This window comes from Ochotona princeps, chromosome 4 (genome assembly GCF_030435755.1).
Source record: "Ochotona princeps isolate mOchPri1 chromosome 4, mOchPri1.hap1, whole genome shotgun sequence".
In the NCBI taxonomy this organism is placed as follows: domain Eukaryota; kingdom Metazoa; phylum Chordata; class Mammalia; order Lagomorpha; family Ochotonidae; genus Ochotona; species Ochotona princeps.
This window is the reverse complement of record NC_080835.1, coordinates 56,001,005-56,016,249: the sequence shown is the minus strand read 5'-3', so window position 1 is coordinate 56,016,249 and position 15,245 is coordinate 56,001,005. Positions and strand designations below refer to the sequence as shown.

The window sequence follows — 15,245 nt, the reverse complement described above, 5'->3', positions numbered from 1 at the left end:
CATGTCAGGCAAAACAGACTCTAAATCAGAAACTGTTACAAGGGACAACAAAGAACACTCTATCTGAAAGTGTCCATCCCAGCATCTTCAGCAGCTCAGAGTTATCTAGAGACCTCCTCTGCCCACAAATCTGGGTCAAGTACAGGAAGTCCCAAGGCTGACCCTGCCTCAGAGGGTCATGGAGTCATGATGCCATGGAGCTCCCAGACTCCTGTTCCGACCCTGGCAACACTGGCATGGCATCCCAGGGTCATTGGGCCCCTTACCAAGCTCACAGCCTTTGTGGGACCCCACTGCCAACCAGGGCAGAAGCCTCCCCCTTTCTCCATCTTGTCGAGGGACTCTGGCTGTCACCCTTGCCAGATTTCCAGAGGTCTCCTGGGGGAGCCCCTGCAGGGCAGGGAGCAGTCACTTTCTCTGTGCATCCTGTGTATTCAACCTGTGGCCCTCTTCTGGGTGAGAATGTGGCTGGAGGACACACAAGGTATCCTGGGGCACCCCCAGCCCATCAGCCTACCTAACCTCTGTCCTGCTCCCCAGGTCTTGGGGATGAGATGAGTTCATGCAGCGAGTGTCTAGCATTAAGGATGATCACCATGAGGGAACTGGAACCTTCAAAATAAATTGGTTTCATGAATGAAGAGGGATGGGTTCTTAGGCCAGTCTTCTGAAGCTACCTCACGTGTCTGGTATTCTGTGGGGGCCCAGAAGAGCTGGAAAGATGGATGTATGCTGGATGAACAGATGAGTGTGTGGGTGGGTAAATGTACGGGTGATGGCTGACTGGATGGATGGATGGTGGGTGGGTAGGTGGATGAATGGGTGGATAGATGGGTAGGTGGATGAATGGATGAGTGGCTGGATAGGGGTGGGTGGATAAGTAGATTGGTGAGTGGGTGGGTATATGGGTGGATGGGTAGGTGAATGAGTAGATGAATGGATGGGTGGGTGGGTAGATGGGTGGGCAGATAGATGGGTGGATAAATGGGAGGGATGAGGGATGGATGGACGGTAGGGTTGATGTTTGAGTAAATGAATGATGGAGGGACAGATGGTTGTATAAACAATGGATACTGGGCAGACAGATGATGGTTGAATGGATAGATAGATGATGAATGGACAGATGGATGATTGGTGATGGACAGATGGAGGGAGGGAGGACAGATGGAGGAATCTCTGTCACTGACATGTCCCACATGGGGGAACCTCTCCACATAAAGAAAAAATCATCTGACCCTTTGGGAGCTCTTAAAAGTGGACGGCAGTAAAGCATAGGGAATCTCACCCTCAGGAACACACTGGGTAACCCTTTATCACCAACAGCCCTGGCAGCTGTGTGCAAGGTGAAAGCATTTTATATGCATTTGCTGTTGAGTCTCAGACAACCCTGTGCGGTGGGCACCACAACCAGCCCTTACAGATGAGAGAAATGAGTTCAACAATTTACCTACAGGCACGTAGCTAGAAAGTGGCAGAGTGAGTGCTTCTACTCCACCCCTTGGGCCAAATGATAGCAAGTCAGTCCTTCAAACCCAAGCCCCATCTCTTAGGGGTGAGACCTGCAGCCAAGTACACAGTGGGGAGTGAACAGAGGCTACCCATCACTTGTAGAACTGAGTGGGAGGCCTGGAGGAGGCAAGGCAAGAGGCAGACCATGTGTGAGTCAAGCAGGGAAGGCTTCCTGGAGGAAAGGGCTGCCCCACGGATGTCCTGATAACAGCCTTGAGAGCCACACCAGGTCCTGGGCGCCAGCAAATACTAAGTGGTTGTGCCTTTAAGATCCCAGCCATCCCTGAAGAGTCTTTGAATAGGTCCATGCCAGTTCTTAACATTAGAGTTGGTTCCCGTGCTGCCCCAAAGCTCCCCTCTCTCTCCCTCCCTCTCTCTCACACACACACCCCTCCAGGTGGCCTGCAGACTGCAGGACAAAGCTGGTACTTTGCCTCCAGTGACCCTGGAGGATGGGCAGCTGCTGGCTGAGCTCTCCTAGTGCCCACCCCTGCAGGTCCTCGGGCCTCGTGCCAGGCCCACCTGGCCCGGTGCCCACATTCCTTGTTTCCTCTTCTGAAGAGCTCATTAGGGTTCAGGCTGATCACGGGGAAGGACTGAGGATCAGAGGCCATTGTGGCCCTGGCCAGGAAGGGGGGCTGCTGGTGGAGGACTCAGCTAGGGAGGGGGCACACCTCTGTGCCTTTCCATGAAGCCTCAGGAGCTGTGTTCAGGCCATGGGACCCCCCACTCACTCTCTTGCTGTGTCTCACCTTCTCCGTCCCTTTCCCCAAGGCCCTCCAACACCTGAGCCTTTGCACTTGCAATCTCCAATACCCAGATCCAGAGACATATGGAAAAGCAGGTGCTTCTGTCCAGGAGGATGGGTCAGCTGGAGAAAGAAGCCCCGGCAGAGATGTGGAGCATGAGTCCCGCCCTAGCTGGCAGCCTCAGGAGAGGTTACAGCACAGACACCCCTAAGTAGCTCACGCTGGATCTGAGGGCAGCAGCAGAGGACTCCCAGGGGACGGGGGCACCCACCTGCTGAAGGATCACCATGGTCACGCGTCAGCCGCTCCTGCTGTTACTGCCCAGACAGGTGCACCTCTGCAGAGAGAGACCATATCAGGCCTGGGAGCAGACAGTGCTAGCAGGCAGCCTCCTGCCTGGGGTCAGCCGGGCTCCTCCCCAGGCCCCAAGCCCCTCCTCCCCGAGGGAATCCTCCCTGGCTCTTCTCCCTCTGGCCACAGCCCAACCCCAACCCGCGTGACCTGAGCCTCGGCCATGGTCACCAGTTCGGCTGCCCAGAGTGGCTGAGCACTTCTCCCAGCCCCTGTCATTTAGAAATTCCCCAAGGGCTCCTAGAGAGTCGCAAGTCCAGCCCCAGGCTGAATGTGCAGGCAAAGGGGCCCAGAGAGGGACCAAGGCTTGCCCAGCGTCACACAGCATGGCAGAGCGAACTGGGTCTAGGAAAATGTGTCCAGCCTTCTATCCCAGGGCTGCCCAGGAGAGTCGGCAATGGACAGCCCAGACTGCACAGCAAAGCAGGGGCTGAGCACAACCTGGTCTGTGCACTCCTTGGCTGCTGCACCAACCCCCTACCCTCACTGCCAGCCCACCCTGAATTCCCACAGTGTGTTGGGGGACTGGTAACACCAAGGTGACACCGTGTCAGCCTGTTCTCTGCTCACCCCTGTGTTTGCATCATCCAAGGATTGGTGGGGGAGGAGCTCACTACTGCAATCCCCCAGCTCTGTGAGCACCCCTGGACCTGTGCATATGCTGACTTCTGCCTGAAGTTCTGCCTGGAGCCAGGCCTAATTACAACCCAGGAAGGCCTAGTGCTGCTGAGCGTGGCTATGAAAGGGGTACCCAAGCCATAACCCTGGCACAGGGCCACTCTGGCCCCAGATCTGCCCCCAGAGTGAGCATCAATTTTTCATAAGGCTCATTCAGAGGCACTGGGCATTTGATCCTCTTCCCATGACACTGTTGGATACCCGAGCCCTGACCCCTGCCCCAAACACTGGGATACAGTGGACAGGCAGGCCTGCAGTGCCTCCAGGGACCTGGCTGTCTGGTGGGGAAGCAGACTTGATAAGGCCAGGCCAGGAGGCAGCTGCTCTGGGGAATTATGTATACCCAGTTGCTGGGCTGCCCTCCCACACGCCAACGTGAGCCGCAGGAGCCGGTGACAGACCAGGACTTTGTGGTGGATTTAGGGCTTTGGAGCTGGGAGGCAATGGGGACCAAACAGTAGCAGAAATTGAGAGATACACATTGCACTCCTGAAACTAAAGCTAGACTCCATGCAGGCACATGCAGTTCAAACCGGCAACAAAGAACACCGATTCTTTACCTGTATCATTAACCCCATGCCCGATTTCACCTTATATTTCCACAACCCTGCTACTGAGGCTTCATGCTCCCATTTCACAGATGGCAAGTTGGAGGCACACAGGAAGAAGTCACTTATCTCAGGAGAGAGTACAGAGGAGGCCAAGGAACAGAGAAAGAGGTCGGTCTCTCTCTCTCTCTCGCTCTCGCTCTCTCTCTCGCTCTCTCCCCTCACATGACTGCTGCCTGGCCTCAGGATATGCAGCCTCAGCCTCAGCTCAGAGACAGTTCCAAGGGCACCGTGCCACTGGCTCCCCCTCCATCGTCTGAGGCTCAGGACGATGCCACTCAAGGGCTGCCGTGGCTGAGCACCCAAGGGTGACAGCAAAGCACAAGCCCAGCATCAGGTGGCTGTGGGGATAGAGGTCCCAGAGGCGGGCCACGTCCATGGCTCCTCTCAGGCCAGCAAACTCTCCCCTGCCCAGGGCATCCAGGGGCCCATCCTCCCCATCCTCACTGAGTCCCAATAACCCACCAGCCTGGCTGCAGCTCCCCTGCACAGAAGCCTCTGGAAGCTGAGGTCACAGGTCCGGCCGTGGCTGCAGAGCCGCTGCCCGCCCCATTCCCGTGTCCTGCTCCGTGGCTCACCCTGGATGTCTCTGTGTCCTCTCCTAGCCAGGGTGACTGTCCAACCGACACTGTCGCCCTGCCCTCCCCACTCCAGTCTTCTCTCAGGAGGCGGAGCCACAGGGGGCCTCCAAGGTCCAGTGTGGTGACATCAGCCAGGAGGCGGGCTGATGTCCAGACACTTCCCTGGGCTGGGTGTGGAGGCCAGGGCGCTGGGTTGGTCTCTCTCTCTGGCTGTGCTGCTGGCCAGCATTGGGGCAGGGTCTGGGTCACCCCTTCCTGGTCTTAGATGGATCTGCCATTGGCAACACCACTACCTGGAGTGTTAGCATCTGGCCAGGAAAATTGGGCTTGATCCCAGATTGGCTGCAGTTCCAGCCCCTACCTGTCACCCACAGCCACTGTCTCCTTCCTAGTGTGGCCACTGTGGACCAGGATTGGAAAGATCCAGGGGAGGGAGAGGAGGGGTCATGGCAGGAGGTACTGACCGTGTTCTCACAGCTTCCCCATTGCCACACACCGGCGTACTTCCAAAGGTTCCTGCCACCACACACACACAGACGTCCCCTACAGCTTGTATTATTCTAGAATCACCAGAATCCTGCAAGAGACAGGGACAAATGCCTCACAAAACCTATGTTGTCTCACAAAACCTATGGCTGCAACTGGGGACCCCAGTCCTGGTGCTTGCTCGCATTCGTCCTTTGCCTGTAGCCACACCTGACAGCTGCCCTCTTGGGGCACCTCTCCAGGGGCAGTGCTGGGCCCCACAGCAGGAAGGGCACCTTGGAATTCCTCAGCGCTGGAACTGGGGTGTGCCTGCAGCAATCCCGCCCTTAGGGGTGGTGAGGGGGTAAAGGACAGGAGGATGGAAGTGTGGAGAGGACCCGCGGCTCCGCAGCGCCGCCTGCTGGACACAGCCTGTCCGGCGGTCAAAGCCGGGGCCCTCCCAGACCTCTCCACCAGGCAAAAATCCCTGAATGCTGCAGCCACTTCATGCGTTCCTGGGGGATGGAGGAGGGGGAACTATGCTGCAGCTCTGACAGGAGTTTCTGGGGGCAAGTCCCCGCTCTGATCTTCTTTCTTGCTTCCTGCTAATACACACCTTGAGAAGCAGCTGGAGGTGGTTCAAGTTCTTGGGCTTCTGCCAGCCACGTGGGAGCATTCCCTGCTCTAGCCTAGCCACAGCTGTTGCAGCCATTTGGGGCGCAAACAAGAGGATGTGATTTCTTTCTCTTTGAACTGCAGGCTTTAAATTTTAATTTAGGGCCCGGCAGCGTGGCCTAGCGGCTAAAGTCCTCGCCTTGAACGCCCCGGGATCCCATGTGAGCGCCGGTTCTAATCCCGCAGCTCCACTTCCCATCCAGCTCCCTGCTTGTGGCCTGGGAAAGCAGTCGAGGACGGCCCAGTGCATTGGGATCCTGCACCCGCGTGGGAGACCCGGAAGAGGTTCCTGGTTCTCGGCTTCGGATCGGCCCGCATTGGCCCGTTGCGGCTCACTTGGGGAGTGAATCATCGCACGAAGATCTTCCTCTCTGTCTCTCCTCCTCTGTGTATATCTGGCTGTAATAAAATGAATAAATCTTTTAAAAAAATTTTTTTAAAAATTTTTTTAAAAAATATTTTTGAAAAGTAGACACAGAGAAAGAGGGTGCAGGTGACTCCATCTGCTATTTACCCAAATGGTTGCAACAGGCAGGGCTGGGCCAGACTGAACAGGAGCTTCAAATTTCAAAGGCGTTTCCCACATGGGAGCAGGAGACCAAGTCCATCTTCAGCCTTCCCTCCTGCATTAGCAGGGAGCTGGATTGGAAGTGGAGCAGCTAGGACTTGAACCAGCGCTCATATGGGATGCTGGCATCGCAAGCAACAGCTTAACCCATGGTGGTGCAATGCCAGCCCTGCTAATTTTTTGAAAGGGCTCCCTCTCTCCCGCTTCCAATACTCAGCACCTTCGCTCCGCAAACGGCCGCTCTCCCGGCCTCACAAACAGGCCCAGCCTGCCCAGGTGGGGCAATGAGCCCCAGGTGGGAGCACGTGCGCCCTTTGCTGACGGCTAACGCAGGACACAAGTGGGAACTGCTAAGGACAGGGATGGTATGTCCCCACCGACCCCTTCCCCCACCACCCACTGCAACCAGGCGCTTTGCTAAGCAGGCGACACGACATGTGTCTCTGTGTGTTTTTAGTGAAACACCTGAGGGTTGAGTACTTTATAGGAAAAAAAAAAAGATATCTTTTGCTTACACTTTTGGAGGCTGAAATATATAAGCTCGGGCAGCCACATCTAGCGAGAGCCTCCTGCTGTGCTGTGGCAGTGACTGGCGTCACACGGAGACCTGGCAGAAGTAGCAGACGGCCTGTGTGCTGTGCTCCGGAGGCCAAGCGGCCTGCTCCCCCGGCTTTTATCCTGTGACCGCACCGTGCCCACCAGGCCCCACCTCTTAAAGGGATATAACCCCCTTAATCCTGCTGCACTGAGAGCTTCTAGTACCTGAAACTTAAGGGGACATACAATGACCACATCATAGCAGTTAGTCTTGGTTCACTTTGACTCGCACCATACTCACCCTTCCCTCTCCAGAAGGAATTTAAAGGGCCAGTGCAGACTTGTGTCATGGCTGCTCTACTTCCCATCCAGCTTCTTGCTTCTGACCTGGCAAAGCAGGGGAGCATGGCCCAAAGCTTTGGGACCTTAAATCCCTGTAAGAAACCTGGAAGAAGCTCCTGGCTCCTGGCTTCAGCTCAGCTCAGCTCTGGCTATTGCGGCCACTAGGGGAGTGAATCAGTGGACGAAGATTTCTCTCTCTATAAATCTGCCTTTCCAACACAAATTTTTAAAACAAAGAAACTTGGGGTCACAACAGGTTAAGCCTCTGTCTGCTAAGCCAGCATCCAATATAGGTGTCTATTTGAGACCCAGCTGCTCCACTTTGGATCCTGCTCCCTGTTAACATACCTGGGAAGACAGCAGAGGATGGTTGACGTTCTTGGACCCCTACGCCCACTTGGGAGACCCAGAGGAAGCTTCTAGCTCCTGACTCATTTGGGGAGTGGACCAGTGGATGAAAGATCTTTCTCCCTTCTCTCTGTGGCTCAAATCATTTTTTCCCTCAGTCTGACCCCATTCCTCCACACCACAACCCCTGGTTGCCTTGCCCTGACCATTCTGTTCTGGTTGCCCCCTACCCTCTTGCAGTCCCCAAGACCGTCCGCTTTTCTGGTCCTTTAAGACGAAAGCCTTTCAGACTCTAACAGGCTAATGAGCCCTGGATGAGCCCCACGTGTGTCCCGGAGAGCAGGTGTGACTGATCCTCCCCACCAGCGGGCAGGCAGCCCAGGGCTGGGACCATTGGTCTGAAGCTCAGGGTTTGACACAGGGCCTGCTGGAGTGACCCCAATGACCAGAGGCCAGCTGCCCTGTCCCTTCCTCTAGGCTGGCAGACAGACACACAGGAAGCCTTCGTGGAACTGTGGTTAACATTTATTGTGAGATTCGATCAGGCCCCCTCCCCTGTCCCTTCACTTTGTGGTGGAGCTTGAGGCCTATGTGGTAGAGGCCACAGGCGATGGCCACCACACATGGGGACACCAAGGACATAAAACAATTGCTCCCCTGACCCACTCTCTAGCCTCACCTACCCAGTCCCCAGGGCCTCCTTGGGACAGACCTCTGCACAGCCAGGAGCCAGCCTGGCCCACCTGGAGGGGCAGGAAGCAAGAGCGGGTGGGAGGCAGTGGCCAGCCCCTAGGCGGAAACCCATCCAGATCTGGCATCCCCTGTCCCCTGCTGACATATGCCAGGGGGCGTGGCCAAGCAAGGTAGCAGGTACTGGCCACAGGGGCCCAGGCCCAGTGCTTGTTTCCCTGCCCCTCATTTCAGACACTGGGAAGAGGGTGGTGGCTGTGTGTGTGTGTGTCTGGGACGTGCATGGAACATTTGGGCAGCAGCAGGCACAGGCCCCAGTGTGCAGAAGGGGACTCGCCGCTGTGTCCTGGGTCCAGGTCCACGCTCCTTGGGGACGGGGACATGGGGCTTCTGAGAGAGGCTCCTCTTGTCCCCGCATGTTTCCATCTCCGGCCTTCACTGTGGTTGAGGGAACCAGGGGCCAGGCGGTCATAGAGTTAGGCGGCCGGTGTGAGGCCCCTCTAGCCAGACGCCCTGGGAGCTGGAGCAGGATCTTCAGGTTTCTCAAAGACTTTCCCATGTTGAGGGGTTGGGTGTAGGGCAGCTATATTTGACTCGGAGGTCCAGAGTGGGCCAGCTCAGACGGCTCTGGTCCGGCAGCTCAGCCAGGGCTCCTGGGATGCCTGTCACAAAACCTCCTCTTCCTCACCCTCTACTACGGCTCCTCCAGCCCTGGCCAGGCGGGGCCCGAGCAAAACCAGAGTCAGCCAGAATGGAGTCGCAGAAGGAAACGAGCTCCAGGCTTTCAGCCCATCTTGTTGACGATGACGATGGAGTGATCCATCTGCCAGGCCCCAGCCTGCCTCCATCAGGCAAATCCCAGCATAAGCAAGTGGGTGGATGGGCAGCAGGATGGGAGCAGAGAAGTAACAAGGGCCACCTGCACATTTCCCCAGTCTGAGCAGGAGCCTGGCAGCAGCCAAGGGGCCGGTGCAGCAAGCTCCTGCCTTGAGGATGCGGCAGCTGGTGTGTAAACAAGTAAGGTCGTCCCAGCATTCCTCTGCAGATAGCAGGGCCCTGGGGAAGCCAGGCTAACAGGTGTGCCTGAGTAGTGCTAACAGGTGGGCTGTGAAGGGCTGCTTGGAACCTCAGGCAAGAATATTTCCACCTGAGAGGAGAGTACTTGGGGTCCTGAGGACAGGAGGCTCAGAGAGAGCCACAGATGTCCCAGGGGCACCCAGCAAATCAGTGGGCTCCTTGTGTCTGGCCCGCAGGCTGGTCCCAGGCTGGAAAAAAGACGTGCAGGTGATGGGGAGAGCTGCTGGGGCTGGGCAGGTGGGCAGGTGTCAGACAGCAGTGAGGGAGGTGCTGCTGAGGATGCGCACAACCACGGTGCCCGGCAGGTCGCTGGGTCGCCGGCTGCTGCGGTCTCGGAGGTGCAGGGTGTGTAGGGCCTGCAGATTGTCCGGTTCGGTCTTCAGCTGCACCTGGCCCAGGAACTCATCCTTCAGGACTCGGTGGTTCCAGATCTAGGAGACAGGAGACTGTGTGGGAGAGGCCTCCGCCCAGACAGGGATCACAGGAGGGTTGGTGTGCTAGCACAATCAGCAAGGCCCTAAGCCTGGCTAACGGGTAAGACCCCCGGATGGTCGGCTTCACCATGAACCTCAAGAGGCCTCTGGTTCCACAGGTAGATCCCTTCCAGGGGCCAGGAAGCATGGTTAAGCCACAGCCCATGATGCCGGCATCCTATAAGGGTTTGAGTCCCTGGCCACTGTGCTTCCTGTCCAGTTCCTGCAGCAACTTAACCTGCTGTACCACAGCCCACCCTGCAGTTTTCCATCTTCATCATCATTATTATTAATGTATTTATTCAAAAGAGAGAGGGACAGAGCAAGATCTTCCTAGATGTCCTCAACTCCCTAATGGATGGGCCAAGCTAAAGCCAGGAGTCAGGAACTCTGTTTGGCTCTCCCACATAGGTGGCAGGGGCCCAAGCACTTGGGTCCTCCTGTGTCACCTTCACAGCCGCATCAGCAGGGAACAGAGCACCCAGGACTCAAACTGAATTCCAATATGGAAGGTAGAGACGTAAGTGATGGCTGAACCTGCTGTGCCCTAATGCCAGCCCCTTCCCCAGCTTCAGTGTGCCAGGGCCCCCTGCAACCCTGATATCTATGGGTCTGTGGTATGATCCAGTGGGACTCAGGGGTAAAAGGATGTGGAAAATCTGCGTGGGTTCCCAGGGGTGCTGGCTGTTTGTTTACAGCTGGTTTCTCGCCCAGGGAAATGCTGGCCCGGGGCCCAGGGGACACACAGCTTCCTGCTAATAATGAGCTCAGCATCCTTGCACCCTGGATGAAAGTAAAAGGATGCCCGTGTCCAAGGTCACCCCTGCCCAAGGCTCCTAGGCAACAGCCCCTGCCCCGTGCCACAGGAACGCTGTCCCTACCTCCGTTTGGGTGGGAACCAAAGGACAGTCACTGAGGCATTGGCTGAGGCTGTGGGGGAATGCCCTCTGTGCCCAGCCACCAGCCAGAGTCACACCAGCTAGTCCTGTGGTCCACCTGCAGAGGGTCACTGAAGCCACAGCGAGGGCTGCGGCTAGCACACCTGGGACCCAGGCAAAGGCTCCAGCTGCAGGCAGGGCCCTTGCGGGAGCAGGCTCACCTGGACAGTGACGGGCTGGCCTGGCTTCTTGTGGTAGAAGACGCCCTTTACGTCATACTGCGGAGCCGAGGTGCCCTTCTGCACGGCCGAGCGCACGGCGTCCCCCTCGCACTTGATGATCACGTAAGAGTTAGCCCCTGGGGAGAGGGAGTGGCCAGGGACTGAGGCCGCTGGGGTGGGGGGCCACAGCCTGGCCTGTGCTCAAGTCTGAGCAGAGGTTGAGACTGGAGCCTGGCCCATTGCAGAGCTTCCAGATGGGCAGGCTGGCAGGCCCATGCCTGCCTCCAGGCCTTCACCGTGCTGCTCCCCTACCCCTTTTCCCAGGCTTCCTACCTTAGTAGCTCTGTGGCCCAACACAAAGCCACCTCCTCTAGGGAGGCTTCCTTGAGCCCCCACACATGAGAAGCTCCTGATAGCACGAGGCAGACCCGTTCCCTTCTTCCTGCCAGGCATCACCCAGGCATGGCGGGACCCCTGGGGGGGCACTGGGAAAGGTCTGCCACTGATTTACTGAGTGACAGCAGGGCAGCCCTGGGGATAGGTAGGGTCTCCACTGGTGGGGTAGTGGGCGGGAGGGGCAGGGTGCTTGGCCCTGAGAGAGCTCACCTGTTGGGGAGTCCTTGAGGCCTGCAGCCCCCAGGACATGCACCTGGGTCACCTGCTGAGGGTAGCCACATAGGGAGCTCCAGCAGGTGCGGGGGGGCTCATCCAGGCGCAGCTCCCTAATATAGGGCAGGGAGAGAGGGGGATAAGGGAGGCAGCCAGGAGGACAGAAGGAAAAGAGGGGGTGCAGGAAGTGGGGAAGGCGGGGCGGGCATTGTGTGCAATGGTGATCCTGCCTAGAATGCCCGTATCCCACATCAGGGTCCTGGTTCCGCCCTCGCTTCCAGCTTCCGGCTAACACGGGAGGCAACAGGTGACAGCTCAAATACTGGGGTCCCTGACACCACCCATGTGGGAGAGCCGGATGGAAATCCTGGTTCCCGGCTCTGGCCTGGCCCAGCCCCAGCTGTCTGTCGCAGGCATCTGGGGAGTAGGCCAGCAGATGGAAGAGATGGCTGGATGTGCCCTCTCTGCCTTTCATATAAAAACAAATAAATAAAACCTCCAGCCAACTCTCTTTAAAAACAAACAAAACACAGTGGGCAGAGACGGGGGCTCCATTATTTCCTTTAGTCTTGGACAAAGCCTTGGGGCAGTCCCTGACTATCTGTGACCCCCACAGGCTTTCCTACCCAAGGGGGCTCCAGCCTCCTTCCAAGGCAAAAGCCGTGACCTGAGCACCTGCACACCTGCTGTGTGCCAAACCCTCTGCTGGGGCAATCCTCATAACCCTGAAAGACTGGTGAGTTTCTTACAGAGAAGGAAGTTCTGGGCCCTCCCCTTGCGGAGGGGCCTGGCCCACCAGCAGGATGTGGTGGAGGCTGGGCTTGTGGGACCCATGGCCATCTGTCTCACCACAGACTGCTTCCCCTTCTGGGGACACCGAGTTTGGGCTGCATCCAAGAGGGAGGGCAGTGTGGGACAAACAGGGCTGGGCCCTTCTGGAATGGGAATGGTTTGCAGGCATCCACTGGGTCCACAGGGGGCACCCCCAGGGAACTGGACCCCAACTCCGGAGTCAAGCTGAGCTGCTCCACCCAACTCCATCACCCACTTGGCCTTGCACAGCTCTCTACTCTCGACCCTCTGTTCTCTATGAAATGGGGTACTGAGGGGCCTCCAATGAGATGAGCAAAAAGCCTTTTGTAAGGGAGGAAGCGTGGGGCCTGAGGAGGGACCCTTCCCAGTAGTGATCATGAGAGTTGGCCCAGAGGAGCAGGGCGTTGGAGAGGAATGAGATGGCCCTGGTGGCAATCCCAGGCAGCCAGAAGCCTGGGCATGCAAAAACCAAGCACCTTGGGCCACAGGCTCCCAGTCAGCCCTAAGTGGGCACAGCCCCCGGTCCCTGACAGCCCCTGCATCCCACACCCCCAGCCCCTGTGCCCCCGACCCCCCAGCTCCAGCCAGCCCCTGTGCTCCCCGCCCGGCCAGCCCCTGCACACCTGCAGTTGGCGGGCACATCTGTGAAGACACGGAGCAAGAACTCGCCGGTGTGGCCCGGCTCGAACGTGGTGGGGATGATGACGTAGCGGCCCTCGGGCTGCTCGGTGCGCAGGAAGACGCTGCGCGAGTTGATGTAGATGGAGCTGGCGGCCTTCTGCTGTAGGCTGTGCATGCGGTACTCACGATTCTCTTCCACCTGCAGGCAGACAGGCAGGGTGAGGGGTGGGACTGCACCTGTGCCAGCAGAAGGCCGGGCACCACACACTGGGCATCCTAATTCGGGGAAGGCATCAGTTTCCAGGCCAGGGGTGAATCCTGCTGTACCCAGCCAGGCTCTGCCCTAGCAAGACCCAGCAGCTGCCCAAGGCACACAGCTAGGGCCCCAGCTGCTACCCAGGGACTCCCAGAGGTCAGTCCACTGCCCACCAGCCTTTCCTTTCTTCATCCACCATGTAGCCAAAGGCAGCAAGAGCTCAGGCCAAGCACTCCCCCTGTGAGGCCATCCCTCTAGGGATGTCCCCAGGCTGGTGACCTCAGCCAATGGCAGCAAGGGTGTCCCAGCAACAGGCCTCACCTTGTAGATGTCAAAGCCAATGGCCAGGTTCTCGCCCTTGCCCTCCCGGCGGGTGGAGCGCTTCGGTCGCTGCTGGATACAGATGAGTACCTCGTCTTCTGGCTTCTTGACATCAAAGAGGTACTGCACATGTGACCAAGGAGAGAAAGACGTTGCCATGAGGTCCGCAGGAGGCTGGGCTCCAGCCGCGCCTAGCTCACGTGGGGCCCAGAACTCCCATCCCCATCACCACTATGGGCCTTGATCCTCCCCTGCAGGAAACAGATGTACACAGCTAGTGCCCAATGAAGTCTCATCAAGCATGAGGACCGAGTAGCTGCCTCACTGAGCTCCCTGTGGAGGAGTCAGGGTGGGCCCCAATCCCCCAGGAAGGGGCGGAACTGTGCTACAGGGGTGGTGGGAGGTTCCAGCCTGGTCCCCGGGTGTCCCTGTGAGCCTCGCCAGTAGTTGTTCAGGGCTGCAGTTGCCTCACATTTGCCTTGGCAGGTTGGAGGGTGAGGCTGGGCTATACAAGCCTCAGCAGGACCCAGGTACCTCTCATCCAGCTTCCCAGAGAGCCGATGCTGCAGCCCCAGGGGAAGCATGGCATGTGCCTGGGGTCACGCAGGAGTTCTGGGGAGAAGGGGCTGCCGGTGCAGGCAGGGGAGGGTGCCAGGGCCCACCTGTGGGTTCTGGAAGAAGGTGTCCTTGTGGTTGATGCAGCCCCCACTGCGGTTCAGCCTCGGGTCCTCATGCCGGGTCCAGGCGCCTCGCAGCCGGGCCTCCTCCCATGTCTTGTGGATGCTCAGATAGGACGTGTTGAGCACACGGCACTTGATGATGTCCGTGAAGTAGCGGCACACGTCCTCGAAGGTCATCCTGGGCATGGGGCAGGCCATAGGACCGTGGGCATGGGAGGGCCCCTTCCTACCCGACACACTTTCCTCGGGAGGCCTGGGTCCCCAGCCACGGCCTCCCACCTGTCATGTTCCCTGCCAGCCAACTGCAGGGACTTGGCACTGACCAGAACTCGCCGTCATCCTGCACGGTCACGCCCATCTTCTCCCGCTCGCTCTTGCTCACTTTCTGCCACTCCTCGGAGCTGAGATGACGCAGGACGGAAAGGGGGAGCAGTGTGAGAGGAGGGGTCGCACTGAACCACCCTCCCTGCTGGTGCAAAGTGCCTACAGTTCAGTGTTGTACCTCCCTTGGGCACCCACAGTTGAGGCCCCTGCTGGGCCCTGCTGCCCACTCTCCCAGAGGTCTGTGCACTGTCACCATGCTTTGGCTGGGACCCTTCAAGAACAGCTGCAGGTGGGGGTCAATCACAGCTCCTAGACCCACCGCGCCACATTCTCACCCCCACGCACCCGCTCCTTGCTCTCCTCCCCACCCACCTGCCAGTTTGGCCTCTGCATCCCTGCAGGCCAGCTCACTCGGCCTCTGCCCACACTGAATAGGTCACCCCACATGGCCCAGAGGACTAGCTTGATCCCTGAACCCTTTCCCATCCCTGCCCCAGGCCTCACGTGTCACTCCATGGCCCGTTCCACTCGCGCTCGCCCCAGGGGTTGCGCAGGCGAATCATGTCCAGCTTCTCTGACTTGAAGAAGGCCAGCAAGCCATGGCCCAGGCGCACCTTGCGCACATCAGTGACAGCATACGCATGGCCCTTCACCAGGCCGCACGCCAGGCGTGCCTCCATGTCTGCTGCCGTCACGGCCTGTGGGAGGACAGGGTTACTCAGAGGGGTTGAATCTGGATGAGACTCTGGCACTGGAGCTGGAACCGGGAAGGTTTATGGGATGGGAACTGCAACATACACACACACACACACACACACACACACAAAACCACCACCACCCCACCACCCGCTTAGAGCTTTCCAGATCCCAA

The 15,245-nt window shown here is 58.2% G+C and overlaps 2 protein-coding genes across 6 annotated transcripts in view; both read right to left on the bottom strand.

Moving 5' to 3' along the window:
- MYO7A (myosin VIIA) overlaps positions 1-2,648 on the bottom strand; it is a 60,938-nt gene extending 58,290 nt beyond the window's left edge. For both annotated transcript variants that reach the window (XM_058663641.1, XM_058663642.1), the window contains exon 1: positions 2,530-2,648. In XM_058663641.1, the coding sequence (XP_058519624.1) occupies positions 2,530-2,547 (18 nt within the window). In that variant the 5' untranslated portion in view covers positions 2,548-2,648. The remainder of the gene's footprint in view (positions 1-2,529) is intronic.
- A 5,270-nt stretch (positions 2,649-7,918) lies between these two features.
- Positions 7,919-15,245, bottom strand: part of CAPN5 (calpain 5) — a 53,826-nt gene continuing 46,499 nt past the window's right edge. For all 4 annotated transcript variants that reach the window (XM_058663630.1, XM_058663632.1, XM_058663633.1 and 1 more), the window contains exons 6-13: positions 14,879-15,072; positions 14,374-14,451; positions 14,033-14,228; positions 13,371-13,493; positions 12,796-12,992; positions 11,357-11,472; positions 10,751-10,887; positions 7,919-9,609 (exon numbers count right to left, since the gene is read on the bottom strand). In XM_058663630.1, the coding sequence (XP_058519613.1) occupies positions 9,427-9,609; positions 10,751-10,887; positions 11,357-11,472; positions 12,796-12,992; positions 13,371-13,493; positions 14,033-14,228; positions 14,374-14,451; positions 14,879-15,072 (1,224 nt within the window). In that variant the 3' untranslated portion in view covers positions 7,919-9,426. The remainder of the gene's footprint in view (positions 9,610-10,750; positions 10,888-11,356; positions 11,473-12,795; positions 12,993-13,370; positions 13,494-14,032; positions 14,229-14,373; positions 14,452-14,878; positions 15,073-15,245) is intronic.